The sequence below is a fragment of the Paramisgurnus dabryanus genome, chromosome 5, assembly GCF_030506205.2.
Source record: "Paramisgurnus dabryanus chromosome 5, PD_genome_1.1, whole genome shotgun sequence".
Taxonomy (NCBI): Eukaryota; Metazoa; Chordata; class Actinopteri; order Cypriniformes; family Cobitidae; genus Paramisgurnus; species Paramisgurnus dabryanus.
This window is the reverse complement of record NC_133341.1, coordinates 13,209,797-13,224,412: the sequence shown is the minus strand read 5'-3', so window position 1 is coordinate 13,224,412 and position 14,616 is coordinate 13,209,797. Positions and strand designations below refer to the sequence as shown.

The following is a 14,616-nucleotide window of genomic DNA, read 5'->3' as shown; positions in this document are numbered from 1 at the left end:
TAGGAAACACATAAAACAAGCCTGAGATTTTAAAGAAAAAAGAGTGCATGCACTCCATCCTCAGATGATAAGGTGCAGAGAGGTGGCAGATAGGCATCCTAGTTCAGTTTTTCAAAGATTTGATAATATTTACTAACTTTTAATTAATGTAAACCTTACACAAAAATCTTTTTTAAACGTATAAAATGTGAAACTAATAAAAAATATATGTCCTAAAGCAGCTAACTAAAACTGGTTTTTCCACTTGCATAGTTCTAATCAATGCCAGGGAAAGGCCATTCACACCTTGGCTGGCTGATGGGAATCCAGCCCCCCTATTCTGCTGGTTTGAATGTTTGTTCCTGAAGCTCTGGTGTTAAGAACATGTTTTGTGATTAAATCTTTGGAAATTGAACAAAAAAAGAGCCCTGCTTTGATACACACATCCAAATCTTAGCTCTAAATAAACAATTAAATTTAATTAATAATGTTTAAATTAAAGCACTGCTAAAGCAATAAAGGTTTGGGGCATATGACTTCCACTTTAATATGTCCACTTTAAAGATGAGGCCCATTGACTTTACATAGCATTTTTTATACTATTAATACTACTGAGCAAGGAGTAGTCCACTTTTAAGCTGGTAAACCCAACTGTATTTTATGAAAAGTGCATAAAATGTATTACAGTATGATTTCTTTGAGTAACAGATATTTTTAAATGAATGCTAAACAAAACTCCAGAGAAAGGCCTTTGCAACATAACATAAAAAGAGCCCTGCTTTGATACACACATTCGAATGTTACCTCTTAAATCAAATTCAATGGATTATGCTAAGCTATGCTAAAATTGCTAGCGCCAGACCCGGAGATCAGCTGAATGGATTCCAAAACGGTCAGAATCAAATGTTTGACTCTAGGGGAGCTGGAAAATTAGCATATTTTCAAAAAAAGTGGAATGTCCCTTTATCAAGGGTTTGAATGTGATATGTTAGAGCTGCAGTGCTCTTTATATAACATTTGACAATAGTTATCACTAAAATCTGATGGAGCTAAGTAGCATGTAATATTTTAATAAAGCCTTGGCTTACATTTTAAAGTCCATGTCCATTCGAAACATAATTTTTACTGACCTGATCTTGATTTTTTAAGAATGCCACGCTTCCTGTGAGGAGTGCAGTGGGGATGGTCCTCTCTCCTGTACTTCCTGTTTGGCCCCCGCTGTTCTGGCCCCGTCCGGTCTCTGCATTACACACTGTCCAGTTGGGTATTACGCTGATGAACACCGAGTGTGCCAAAGTTAGTACATCTTCATAATATGGATGTTTACCTCAGTGCACCCTTATTGACTGTAATCTAATAGTTAATATATAGACTTTCTGTCTGTCTATCTGTAATCTATCAAGTTGTCTGTCTCATGGTTGCCCATGGTTTAAAAGTTTACTGAAGATCAAATAAAGCTTTACTTTTGAGTATTGATAATCTGATTATCGTGTGTGTTACAGTGTGTGACAGCCAGTGTCTGAGTTGTGAGACGGCAGGTGTGTGTACTTCCTGTAGGGATCCAGCTAAAGTGCTTCTTTTTGGAGAGTGCCAGTATGAGAGCTGTGCTCAACAGTATTATCTCAACACAACCACACGCATGTGCAGAGGTGAGTCTGTCAGTCATATACACCCTTGTGTTCAAACTATGTCATGATAATATCAGATGTTGTCATTCAAAGGTGTGCGTTTGTTCATGTTTTTTGCCTTGTGAACGTTGTTTTACTTAAAAGAAATCTAGCTAAATTGACTAAGATATACTTTATATGCGTCTGACATGTTTAAAGGTCCCATTCTTTCTGTGTTTTTGAAGCTTTGATTGCGTTTACAGTGCGCAATATAACATGTGGTCATGTTTCACGTGTAAAAAAATTCGGTATTTTTCATGAAATTTACTTATCTCTATAGCGCTGTTTTCACTGTCTTCAAAACAGGCTGATGTCTTCCTTGTTCTATGAAGTCCCTCCTCCAGAAATACGTAACGAGTTCTGATTGTGTAGTTTGTTTAGTGTGTTGTGATTCGATAGCAGCTTAGCCTAGCAGAGCCGTTTGAACCAAAGCTGGTGACTGACGTATTCCTGTAGGCGGAGTTTAGTTAAAAACTGTTCTACTGACGTCATTAAAGCAGGAAGTAGATGGCTGTAGTCCAAACTGGCCGTTCGTTGTAGGTAGGGTGACCATTCGTGCCAGTTCCGCCGGACACGTCCCGAACATATTTTCGGGTTCGTTCTCCGGAAGTCGCGTTGGTCGACCGCATACGTCATCAAGGTTTAATATTTCGGGTTTAATTTCAGAAAAGCAACCATTACATTTCAAGGTAAGAATGAAACTACAATGATTGTATGTCTTAAAAGAAATAAATCTTAATTTTCTAATGTATTTTAACTGAAATGTGAGAACCTCGATGACGTATGTGGTCGAGCAACGCGACTTCCGGAGAACGAACCCGAAAACATGTTCGGGACGTGTCCGGCGGAACTGGCACGAATGGCCACCCTAGTTGTAGGCTTTGAAAGGGGACTTCTGTTAAAGAAAATATATCGCCTGGGAGGGAACTTTGAGGTTTATCATTTTACAGGTATTATTTATGCTATTATAGCAACATTACACACTAACTAGAGTTTAAAAAATAGGATCAGGAAGAACATGACCTTTTATTTTTATCACACTCTTAATGGATTTTGCCAATAAACCGGTATTTCTGAATGGCCTGAGGTCGAGATTAATTGGATTTGAAGCAAGTGTTTGATGAACCTTTTACACGTGCCGAGAGCATTTGTTTAATATCATTAGTTCATTTTTGACCGAAGCAGCGTTTAGAGGCTTTTGCACTTTCTACTATATTAAAACCTGCAGAAAACAGCTCATTTTTTAGGAGAAGTATCTTTTAAAATAATGTCATTAAAAAAACACCAAAGTGAGAGGAGATTATTTGTTAGTTGGGATTTAAATGTAGGTTTTATGGCATTATTGAGCCCATACAGTCAGAGCTTTCTGTAATTATGTTAGGAATTAAGTAAGGAGAACAAGATGAAATAGTATGTGTGTGTGTGTGCGTGTTTGTGTGTGTGTGTACCTGGTAATTATCACGTTGTGGGGACCAATTTTCCCCACAAAGATAGGAATACCGGTATTTTTGTGACCTTGTGGGGACATTTTGATGTCCCCATTAGGAAACAAGCTTATAAATCAAACAAAATGATGTTTCTTGAAAATGTGAAGTAGCAGAATGGTTTCTGTGATGGTTGGGGTTAGGGAATGGGGTAGGTAAGGGGAATATAATATACAGTTTGTGCAGTATAAAATGCATTACGTCTATGGAATGTCCCCACAAAACATGGAAACCAGAATGTGTGTGTGTGTGTGTGTGTGTGTGTGTGTGTTTGTACCAGCTGGACTTAATGATCATTTGGGGTTAAACTTTCCACAGAAGTTTGCTTCGTCCTTCAGGGACTTTTGGAATGTTCTCATTTCTAAAACCGATGTAAAAAGTAAATAATGTTATTCAAAAACTATTCAAACTTCGTGTGTGTATGTGTGTGTGTGCATGCATGAGAGAGAGAGAGAGAAAAAAAAGGCTTAGAATGAATGATAGAGCGCACGAGAGTGTGTTATGCAGGTATTTAAAGCTGTTTACCCATCCAGTACAGTTAGTGAATAAAGGTTACCTTGACAACATTCGAGGAGAGCACTTCAGTTATTGAGGATGTCTTGTTTGTGTCTCTGTTGGTGGGTGTGTAATGGGACTACATGGTCTGAATGACATTTAAACAAATTAGCTGTGTTTGAATTTGAAATATAGCAGAAATTGAACTAGTAAGCACGGATGTCAAAGACATTTCAGTTTGCTGTAGTGTTAAATGATGTTAGTCTTTTTTCAGAATACTTGAAATGTTCTTACTAGGGAATTTATTTGGTGAACAAGGGTAGCGACTATGAAGTTATGTGAATAGGGTGCAGACAGAAAAACAGTGATGGTCCTTTTTAATGAGCTGAGCTGATATAACGATGCGGCTGAGTTATCAAACGGTTGGGTAAGGCTCTCTTTAATATGATATGAAGACCGAACACAGGAGCAGTTAAACAGTTGCTATCTTTTTCTTATGCACTCAGTTATTAAAGTAGTTATAAGTCGATCACTTTACTGAAGTCCCTCAAACTTCTTTTTAACATTTTTTATAGATCACATTATACCTGATTTCACATTAAAGAAACACGCCGACTTTTTGTGAGTTAGATAAGTTTAAGAAGATATAGCTTTTTATTGGCTGTCTATCTAAAGCTGCAGTTCATAACTCTGGCCTCTCTATTGTCATCTCTGATTGAAATATAAAGTTGCATTTATTTGCGGAGTAATGTTCTGTGTGTGCGTATTGTGGTATTGGCACCCCTAGAAATTTTAGCTATAAAAAGAATCTACAATTTTTTTATAGGCTAAGAAAATGTTAATATACTTAAAGGGATACTTCACCGATTTAGCATTCAGCTTTGTATCTGTAGAAACCCGGCAGTATTACTGAATGACCATGTTTCCCTCCCTCATTTCCCCCTGAGAGGAGAGATATCTGCATTTTGGTTCTGCAAAAAAGTCCTCCGATGATGTAATATGACGATTTTTGCATCATCGGAGGACTTTTTTGCAGAACCAAAATGCAGATATCTCTCCTCTCAGGGGGAAATGATGGAGGGAAACATGGTCATTCAGTAATACTGCCGGGTTTCTACAGATACAAAGCTGAATGCTAAATCGGTGAAGTATCACTTTAAGAGATATTTTAATTTCTTTAATTTTAAAATTTCTAGGTGTACCAATAATTGTGTCCAGTGTGTATTAGAGAAAAACATTTATTTCATTGTGTAATTTCACCCCCACTTTCAATTGTCTTACTTCAATGAAACTTCATATTTTTGTGATTTTCTTTATTAAAGCTTAAAAGAAGAAACATTATAGATTTTTTTTGCTATCTTTGCTTATATTTACCAAGTGTGTCAACACACACAGTATATATACAGTATGTGTGTTGACACATATATATAATATATGGTATAAAATATAATAAAATTAGTAAAAAAATAGCAAAAAGTTCTATAATTACTTACAAAGGGACTTGAGGCCATGTCATGTGACTACAGTATAGCCCTTTTCACACAGAAATTCCGTAAAATACACGGGATATGCATCCTGGATTTTTCCGGAATAGTTAGATTTATTTTTCATTCACACTGCCAAGTTTACCCGGCATGTGACGGTCCCGGAAAGACACGCGACCTGTTGAAAGTCCCGCCCTCTCTTCTACGCAGCGTCTGAAGTTTGCATATTATATATTATTTCTCTCTCCAGAAACAACTCGCGTGCATTTTTGTTTATGATAAGACTACAAAGGACCGCGTGAACGCACAGTTCTATTCTGGTGAATGATCTCAGCTTCTGAGTGGATATTTGACGAGCTCCCTGATCTCTGCTTTAATACAGTTTTCAGACATTTCTCATCGTGATTGTTTATATGCATTTAAAACCCGCATTTTGAGGTGCTGAACGATATATCTTGTTAGGATGACGCGCGGGTATTTTCGTTTATTATAGCTCAAATGATCACGTGACGCGATATTCTTTTATGCTGCTGAATGATCTCCGTTTCAACGCAGTAAGTGACGAGCTAACTTACCTGATATCTGCTTCAGTCCAGTTTGCTGACATTTCTCGTAGTGAATGTTGTAAAACCCTCATTTTAAAGAGTTGAACCAACTTCATGTTGCCATGACACGCGCGTCCTCACTACGGCACGTTCGTCATTGTTTATGCGTCTCATATATCAATTCCTGATAACTGTTTCAATCTAGTTTGCAACATTTCTCGTGGTGAATGTTTATATGCATGTTATCTCTCGTTGTAAGGAGCTGAACCATAACTTGTGTTGTGATGATGACGCGCGCGTCCTCACTTCGACACGCCCTTTACGGCATTCTTGTTCACACAGAGGGTTACCCGCGTATCTTACTAGGTCCTCTTTCCGGCAACGATCCCAGAAGATTAACGGAACGAGTTTTTGTTCACACAGATGCTTGTCTGGCAATTTTACGGGTATTTTCTGGGACCAGAGGTCTGTGTGAATGGGGTTTATGTCATGACTGTAGGGCTTTGTTAGACACCACATGCAGCTGTCGTGCCTGCAACCCTTTAAGTGGTGACATAACCTCAATGTGGCACAGACTCAAGTGTTTTACCACATTTGAAGCCGGTGTGAAATGCCAGAAACACACAGTACACTTGTGACTGTACTTTCTATATTAATGCACCAGGTTGCTACTTTTCTTGGCATCCGCTGACAGCATAGTGTTAGACAACTTGATGAAATAATTGTTCAACATTAGTCAGATGAAAACACTCCTTAATTGTGGTAAAATTTTGTATCTCGTGGCTTAGTGCTATGCTTTGACTTGTTGTATATTGCAAGAATGTTCGGCATTCAGAAACTGCAGGCATTGATGTTAGTGTAACATCTGAATTATGATTAGCCTTTATCGCACATTGCCTTGCACCCATTTGTATTTCACTAGAAAATTCTCTCATGCTCTATGAACACTTTGTCTCTTTGTCTTCTCTTTCCTTCTAATTGGGATTTGTGTTCACTCTCTTTCCCTTTCTCTCTCTCTCTCTGTCTCAGAGTGTGACTGGAGCTGTAACGCATGCCGCGGACCCCTGCGTAGTGACTGTCTGCAGTGCATGGAGGGATATGTCCTGCAGGATGGCATTTGTGTGCCAGGCTGCTCCCCCGGATTCTACCAAGACAATGATAGATGTCTGAGTCAGTGATCAGAAAAAAATAACCACCTTCATTATGAAAATGAGTCCAACCAATCAATTTTACGGCTCAATAATCTTTGACATTTCAATTTCTCAGTTGGTTGATGTAGGGAGTGCCAGCGATGCCTGCTGTGTAGTGCCCACACCAGCCACTGTGCCATTGCCAAGGTTTAATGGCACTTCAATAAACTGATTTCAAATTAGACTGAAAGTAATCAGCGTTGCCATAGATATGGACCAGGTTGAAGAAGCCGCACTCATTTAGAATTCACCTCCACAATGCCTGACAAATTGATAATGTCCATCATTTACTGTATGGCATGTAGTATTCAATCCACATATAGTAAACCAGTTAAACAGAATTCAGCAGAAGAACTAAAACCTGGACTTGAAATCTACATCTCATACAGTAAACAGTGAGTTTTAAAGGAATAGTTTGGTCACATCATTTGCATGATTTACTTAGCCTAACTAGGGCAGATGTCTTACAGACTCCTTTTATAATATTTTATGATACAGTATATTTTTGGGCAGCCCTTGTCCCTATTCACCTGCACTATATGGAAAATGCAGAATATTTTTTTTAATATAATAAATATTTATTCAAATTCAACTTATTTGTATATAGAAGAAAGTCATACAAGTTTGAAACATGACAGAAGGTTATACTATTTCTTTAAATCATTAAATCTAAATTCCTTTAAACTATTCCTTAAAAGTGTTCATGTATTGATGTGGTAGAGCATTGCATTTACAGCGCCAAAGGTTATGTGTTTGAACACAGGGAACACAAAAACTAAAAAAAAGTATAGTTTGTAATAAACTGTAAGTCGCTTTGGGTAAAAAGTGTTTGCCAAATGCATAAATAAAATCAGTACAAATGTCATAATTATTTTGTTAGAATTTAATTTTGTATAAAATTTTTCTTATTGTCTCAATGAACAGGCTGTGATGAGCACTGCGAACAGTGCCAGGCTCCCAATCGATGCCAGCAGTGCCAGCTGCCGTACGCCGGTTTAAATGGCCACTGTGTGTTGGAATGCGGCAAGAATCACTTTCTAGATGACTCCACCCGTCAGTGTTCTTGTGAGTGTTGTGAATTTTGGCATGTTTGCCAACATACTGATTATAAAGAAAAATGAAATGGGCCCTTCCAGTGTCATATTTGAAATTGATTCGTTGTTGGCTTTAATTTCCCAGCATGCTCGGCCGGTTGCTTGGAATGTGTGAGTTTAGCTGAGTGCCGTATCTGTGCTGAGAACTTCTTTTTGAAGAACGGCCAATGCAGCCCAGACTGTGGTCATGGATACTACGCTGACCAAAAAACCAGAGCCTGCCATGGTAACCTGAGCATCTTTTACAAAAATAAATCCATTTGTAGAAAACAGAGCCTTCAGGTTACGCCAGCATAATCGATTTAGTCCGTTTATGTTGTAAATATTTTATTTTGACTCTGAGGGTGTCTGTAACAAAGTTTGAATGTATCAAAAAATCACATCCCCATCTGTTTCCGCAGCAAACAGTCGTGCTCCATCACTTTACATCAATGGTTCTCTACTTGTTCCTATTGGTGGAGTTACGCCGCTAGATCCAACACTTCTGTCAATCAAGGATGCAGACAGCCAATCAGAGAGCATGCTGCTACAGCTCCTTCAGCCACCAAGTAACGGTAATCTAGTGATCCTGGAGAATGAAAAAGAGAGAACATTGGGCAAAGACGACGCTTTCACCCTCACTCAGATCAAAAGCAGAGCTGTGCGCTTTATTCACGACAGAGAACAGTCCAAGTGAGTTTGGGTCAGCTGACCTGAAGTCAGTATGTACATAGATTTTTTGTACATTTATATGTTTATTTCCCTAAAAAGAAAAAAAAAGGGGGATTCTGACGCAGGGAGCCTGACAGTTGTCTAAGTTTGGGGGCGGGGGTGATGGGGGAGTGTTCAGGAAACCAGCGCTGTGTCTGAAACCTCTTACTTCTATACTATATAGTAGACGAACAGCAGTAGGCGAGGCAAGTAGTATGTCCAAATTTATAGTTTTCGAATAGCAGTAGAGGAAAAGTACCTAGATGACATACAGAATACTTCTTACTAGATCCTAAGATGTTCATTTGATGGACACGGTACTATCCCGCGATCCCCCGGGAGAGGAGTTATTCAACAAAGAAGATGAAGGAAATTCGTTGTTGTATTAAAAAATGTCAGAAAACAGTAACATGGCTTAATTCAGATGCAAATGTATTAAACAGTTGTCCCTTTTGGTTAAATTGCACTTTTTCAATCCAGTTTTGACTACATGTCATGTGATGTATCAACGTGGTGGATGTAGTTCATCCGAATTCATTCATACTATTCATACTGATACTAAGTAGTAGCTACTGTTTTAACAGTCGATGAGTAGGTACTTCCAATTCAGTACCTACTGCCACAGTATGCGATTTTGGACGCAGGTCTATTTTGTGAATCTATGTGTGGTGGCTCTCATAGTACAGTAAGTATACACTTAGGTGGCAGGTCCTAAAAATGTCTAAAATCAATGACTTACACACCGTTTACAATATATATATATATATATATATATATATATATATATATATATATTTATTTATTTATTTATTATCATTCCTGCCACATAAGGCATGTTTGCATTCCAGATTTAAGATGTTACTTGATTTTGTACAAAAATATATTAAGAAAGATGCTTTGCAGCAGTATAAAAAAAAGAGACACAGGCTAGAATTAAGAAAAGTGTTTGTAAAGTTGTGGTTAATGTGTGTCTGCGTGTGTGTTCTTTGGGCGATGGAGTTTGAGCAGAGGTCGAAGTCATTATCTTTAATTACTGCATTGAAGTTTCTGAGGCACTTGACAGGACACACACTCACAGCCCACTGTTTTCTTAAACCACTGCATATTTGTTTACCACATACAAGTTAAACTGACCTTCAGATATTTTCTGAACTTTCTTACAGTTTATTCTCGCTTTTAATGCATTTCTTTCCCCTCAGCTGTGGTTAATTAGCAAGCGATCGGTTTTCACAAGCTTTCTCTCTGATCTCTTCTGTCTCTTTCTTTTCATTTTTCCTCATCTTTCATGTGTATCAATGTATTGATTTTTCAGTCTTTATGATTCTTTAAAAGACATGGTTTCTTTTTCTAAATCTTTTATCTTTTTATGTTTCAGGCAGATTAGTTATTCTATTTTTTAACAGAAATTCAGACAGAATGCCATCTTGTAGGTGTACAAACATATCATCGCTGTCCTTATGAAACTTCCTAGTTCACATTTTGTTAATTTTTTGTCATAAATCATTATTAATGGTCACCCTCTATGTTTTTCAGTGGGTTTTGCAAATATTTAACCAATAAAAGTATTAAAACGTGTTTTGTCAGCCTATACAACACAATAACTATGTTTACATGCACAACATTTTATAAGTCCGACTGAATTTAATCCGATTGAAGGTTACGACAAACAGTTTACATGCACCCTAAACACTGCAATCTGATTAAAATGTTAGTTTACATGTACATTCTATATAATATGAACCGAACGTCCGTGCAAGCGCACAGCCAGGGTTGCCAGCTTCACGTATCAAAACTAGCCCAATGGACATTGAAAACTAGCCAAAAGCATCCCAATGACATTCACAGTCCAAATACCAATACTAATTAATAAAATCCTTTTAAACACAGAGACAGCTTAAACAGAAGCCCAAATCTAAACTCGATAAAAGCAGAGGACTTGGCAACGCCACCCAACACACAGCAACTCCAATCAAGTTCACGCTTTATTTCTGGATAAATGCAATACAAAGCTTGGAAAAAGTTGTTCTTAACCTCCTAAGGCCTGGCGTGTCTACATACGTGGACATCACATTTTTTGTTATTTGCACCATAATACTTAAAGGAACAGTATGTAAGACATGTATATCAATTAATCATAAAATGGCCCTGATATGTCACTAGACATTAAGAAATCAATTTCATTTCAAATACTTATATCACTGACAACAGTTTTAGCCACAAGTTTTGTGATTGCAATACCAGTTTTGGCCACAATCCTACATACTGTTCCTTTAATTCTGTGTAAATGGAACCTGTGGTACACATACGTGGACATTTACACTGCTTCATTTTTAAAGAAAAGTATTTGATTATTATATTTATATTAATATTTATTATGATTCTAATCCCAAAATAGCTGAAAGATATCTGAAAAAAAGACAAACCAAAGCCCGGGTCTTAGTAGGTTAAGACGTTTTCAGATACAGGCAATGAAAACAAAATTTTCAAAAGGCACGATGCAATTGTATTGTTTTATGTAGCCTAATGTTATGAAAGTACACATGGACGCTGTAGAATGTAGCACGTGACCCCATTACCTTAATAATGCGTTGCCATTGCCTTGCTATTGCATGTTTCTGCGACAAGAATCATGTGAGATGTAAATATGAGGTAAATATAAGACGTGAACTGAAGCACAAATGTTCTGCGCATGTGCACAATGTTTTTTTGCATCCGACTAATAAATACTAGATTCACGCATTTACACCATCCCTTTCTTTTTCTTTTTCTTTTTTTTTAACATTGTATACAATCCCTTTCAATAAGATCGAAATTTGCATCCGAATGACCTCAATCGTATTGATTAAGGTGTTTACACAAAGGCTTTTCAATACAATTACAAACTGATTATTAGGTTGCATGTAAACGTACCTAGCGTATAATCAACGAAAAAATGATCTGTTTTTAAACAGAGTGAATTTGGACATACAAGCTTTCAGAAGGACATTACAAGTTGCCCTGCCCTCTTATGTCAATTTAAATTAATAATTAAACACAAATAATTTCATGTTAATACAAATAATCTTCAATCTGTATTTGTTGGATCATCTGAAAAACAGATATATAAGTCCCTCCTTGGCTCCATTCCAATATTGATAAAAAATACATAAAAATTACACAGTCCAGAAGTACATAATATGTTGTTGAAAATATTTGTTGGCTTTCCAAACCCTATCCTATTGACTTGTTGTTAAAATGATGAACTATTTCTCTTGTGAAAACTGATCCTAACATCTGTTCAAGGTCTGAAACGTGGATATTTGTCAAAAATTTGTTAAATATCATATATTGTTACATTAGTAACTGTCTTTACTAAGCCGTATTCCTCTGGAGCACTCATATATCATTTATATATCTGTCTTATTTTATAACAAATTATGTCGACTTGTTTTTTTTTTCCAGAAATGGGCAGTTCTTGTTAAGAGCAGCAGATCCTCAACTGTTTTCACAGCCACAAACTGTTCCTGTGCAGGCAGTCTCCCACCAGGTAAACACATTAACACACACACACATAATAGTGAATAATGGGCTTCATTCTGTACTCACAAAATCTGATAAAGCAGATACACAGGAGTCACTGTGGTGAGTGAATATAATTCAGGCCAGTTAATCAGGCTATAGTTATAATTTTATTATTCAGTAAAGGGGTCCTATTATGCTTTTTCACTTCATCCATTTTTGGGTGTTGAGGTCTGGATGAGCTCTTTAATTGTGTGTTGTAACCATGTCAAAGAGATGTTTTTATCTACTAGTCGAATTGATAAGGCACAACTGATGAGGCAAAAACAATCAAGGATAAAACGTATTCTAGCATACCCCAAAAACAAAGTGAAGACTTTGAAAAAGGCCAGAAATGGACCTCTTTCAGAGATGCCTATAGAGTGAATGCCTTTCATGAAATGTATTATAGCACAGAAAAAGCATATATATACTGTATAGATACAGTACTGTGCAAAGGTCTTAGGCCACCATGCTACCATTATATTTGTTGTTTTTGCAATTGTATAGTGATCATATATAGTTATTTCTCAGTCTCTTTATTAGAATACAACCAGAAAATACAGCAAATGTGTATGTATTATTAAAAACAGTATAAAAGTATAAGCTGAAGTGTCAAGTATTTAGGGTTAACTCCTCTTCCACTTGAGTAATAGCAGGCAGCTGCAGGATCTCTTAAAACTAAATGAAATTAAATCCTAATTTCTAATTCTAATCAAATGACTTCAGTCTCCTCAAAAAAGCTCAAGATGTGTTTCGTGCCAAGAGAGGTCACACTAAACACTGACTGATGCCTGAAGAAGACATTTAGTTCAGAAAATTGTTTTGTTTTTAGTTTTGTGTACATATTTCCTGTATTTTGCGTTTGTATCTTAAAAAATGAGTGAAAAATAAATATGAATGGACATTAAAACTTTGCTTAAACAACAAAGCTGGTGATGGTGGCCTAAGACTTTTGCACATTACTGTGTACATATACACATGTAAATAGGAAATAAGTCTATATTTTAAGTGGACATTTCACGACTTTTTAAGATGAACTCTGGTGTCCCCAGAGTACGTATGTGAAATTTTAGCTCAAAAAATCATATAGATATTTTATTATAACATGTTAAAACTGCCACTTTGTAGGTGTGAGCAAAAATGTGGGGTTTTGGGGTGTGTCCTTTTAAATGCAAATTAGCTGATCTCTGCACTAAATGGCAGTGTTGTGGTTGGATAGTGCAGATTAAGGGGCGGTATTATCCCCATCTGACATCACAAGGGGAGCCAAATTTCAATTCGCTATTTTTCACAGAGAACTAATTTTCTGGGTTGATCTTTTCACATTTTCTAGGTTGATAGAAGCACTGGGGACCAAATTATAGCACTTCAGATTTTCATGATATGTCCCCTTTAAGGTGCATGTTTGCATACCTAGAGAATTTAAACCCATAGTCCACATCCTTGATTTTTATTGACTGCCCTCTTTACCTCACACTGAGGAGGGATTATATCACACTGTGCCCTATATCACTACCTTCTCTCCCTCTGTCTCCCTTTGTCTTCTGCTCAGTCTTCTGCAGCATTTTATGACACTTTGCAGATAAGTCACCAGAGAACCGACTGTGTGTCTCTCTCTCTGACCTCCACCAGACAACCAACACACACATACACAGAGAGAGAAACCTGAGCTAACCAACACAAATCTAATGGATGTCGTTACATCAAATAACACCCAAATACATTCTTGCCCCTCGTGGACTGATAACAGTAACTCAAGAAGTCAATTCTTACTGTTGAGTGAGCAGTTCTGGCAATAGCTATGGAGGATAAATTTTAAAGCACACGGAGAGAGAGAAAATGGTCTGTGAATCTATTACTAGGAGAGAAAAAAAGTGTTAATCCTTCAGACTGAGGAAAATGTGTGTTTTTCAAAATAAAGAGTTTGCTGTTGTCTTCACTGTACAATTGTAAACAGTAGTGCTTTGGGTTACATCACAGCTTTGCATACCAGAACTGTGCTCTTTTGAGCAACACAGGATTAAATTTGGCATACAATATTTTGTGACCCTGCTGTCATTCTCTCATTTATGAATAAAATGTGAATCTGTCTTTGAAATTCAGGCTAAAGTCTCATAATCTATGAGAATAGGAGCATCCTTTCAATTCAGTTTAAACCTCAAATGCACAGAAGATAGCTGTCTATTTCCCTCTTTTGAAGCAAGTTGTGCCTACAGCAGTCAAAACTGACTGTGATTTAACAGCTCTGGCAGAATTCTCACCTCTGCACTCTTTCATTTATAACCTTACCACAGTGCCTTCTTTCTGGGCTCACGACTTAAGGAAGTGTCAAGTCTAATAAAATGACCAAAGCCACTGGCTTGGCCCAGAATTCAGAACACATTCACATAACATCTAGCTCTAATGCTGTACAACAGTATTTGAAATTTAACAACCCATACTGATGAA

The 14,616-nt window shown here is 37.1% G+C and overlaps 1 protein-coding gene across 1 annotated transcript in view; it reads left to right on the top strand.

The window, feature by feature from the left end:
• fras1 (Fraser extracellular matrix complex subunit 1) overlaps nt 1-14,616 on the top strand; it is a 148,403-nt gene that overhangs the window by 82,823 nt on the left and 50,964 nt on the right. The window contains exons 22-28 of the mRNA XM_065267216.2: nt 1,129-1,275; nt 1,482-1,628; nt 6,684-6,824; nt 7,769-7,909; nt 8,024-8,164; nt 8,340-8,610; nt 12,070-12,154. Of these exons, the coding sequence (XP_065123288.2) occupies nt 1,129-1,275; nt 1,482-1,628; nt 6,684-6,824; nt 7,769-7,909; nt 8,024-8,164; nt 8,340-8,610; nt 12,070-12,154 (1,073 nt within the window). The remainder of the gene's footprint in view (nt 1-1,128; nt 1,276-1,481; nt 1,629-6,683; nt 6,825-7,768; nt 7,910-8,023; nt 8,165-8,339; nt 8,611-12,069; nt 12,155-14,616) is intronic.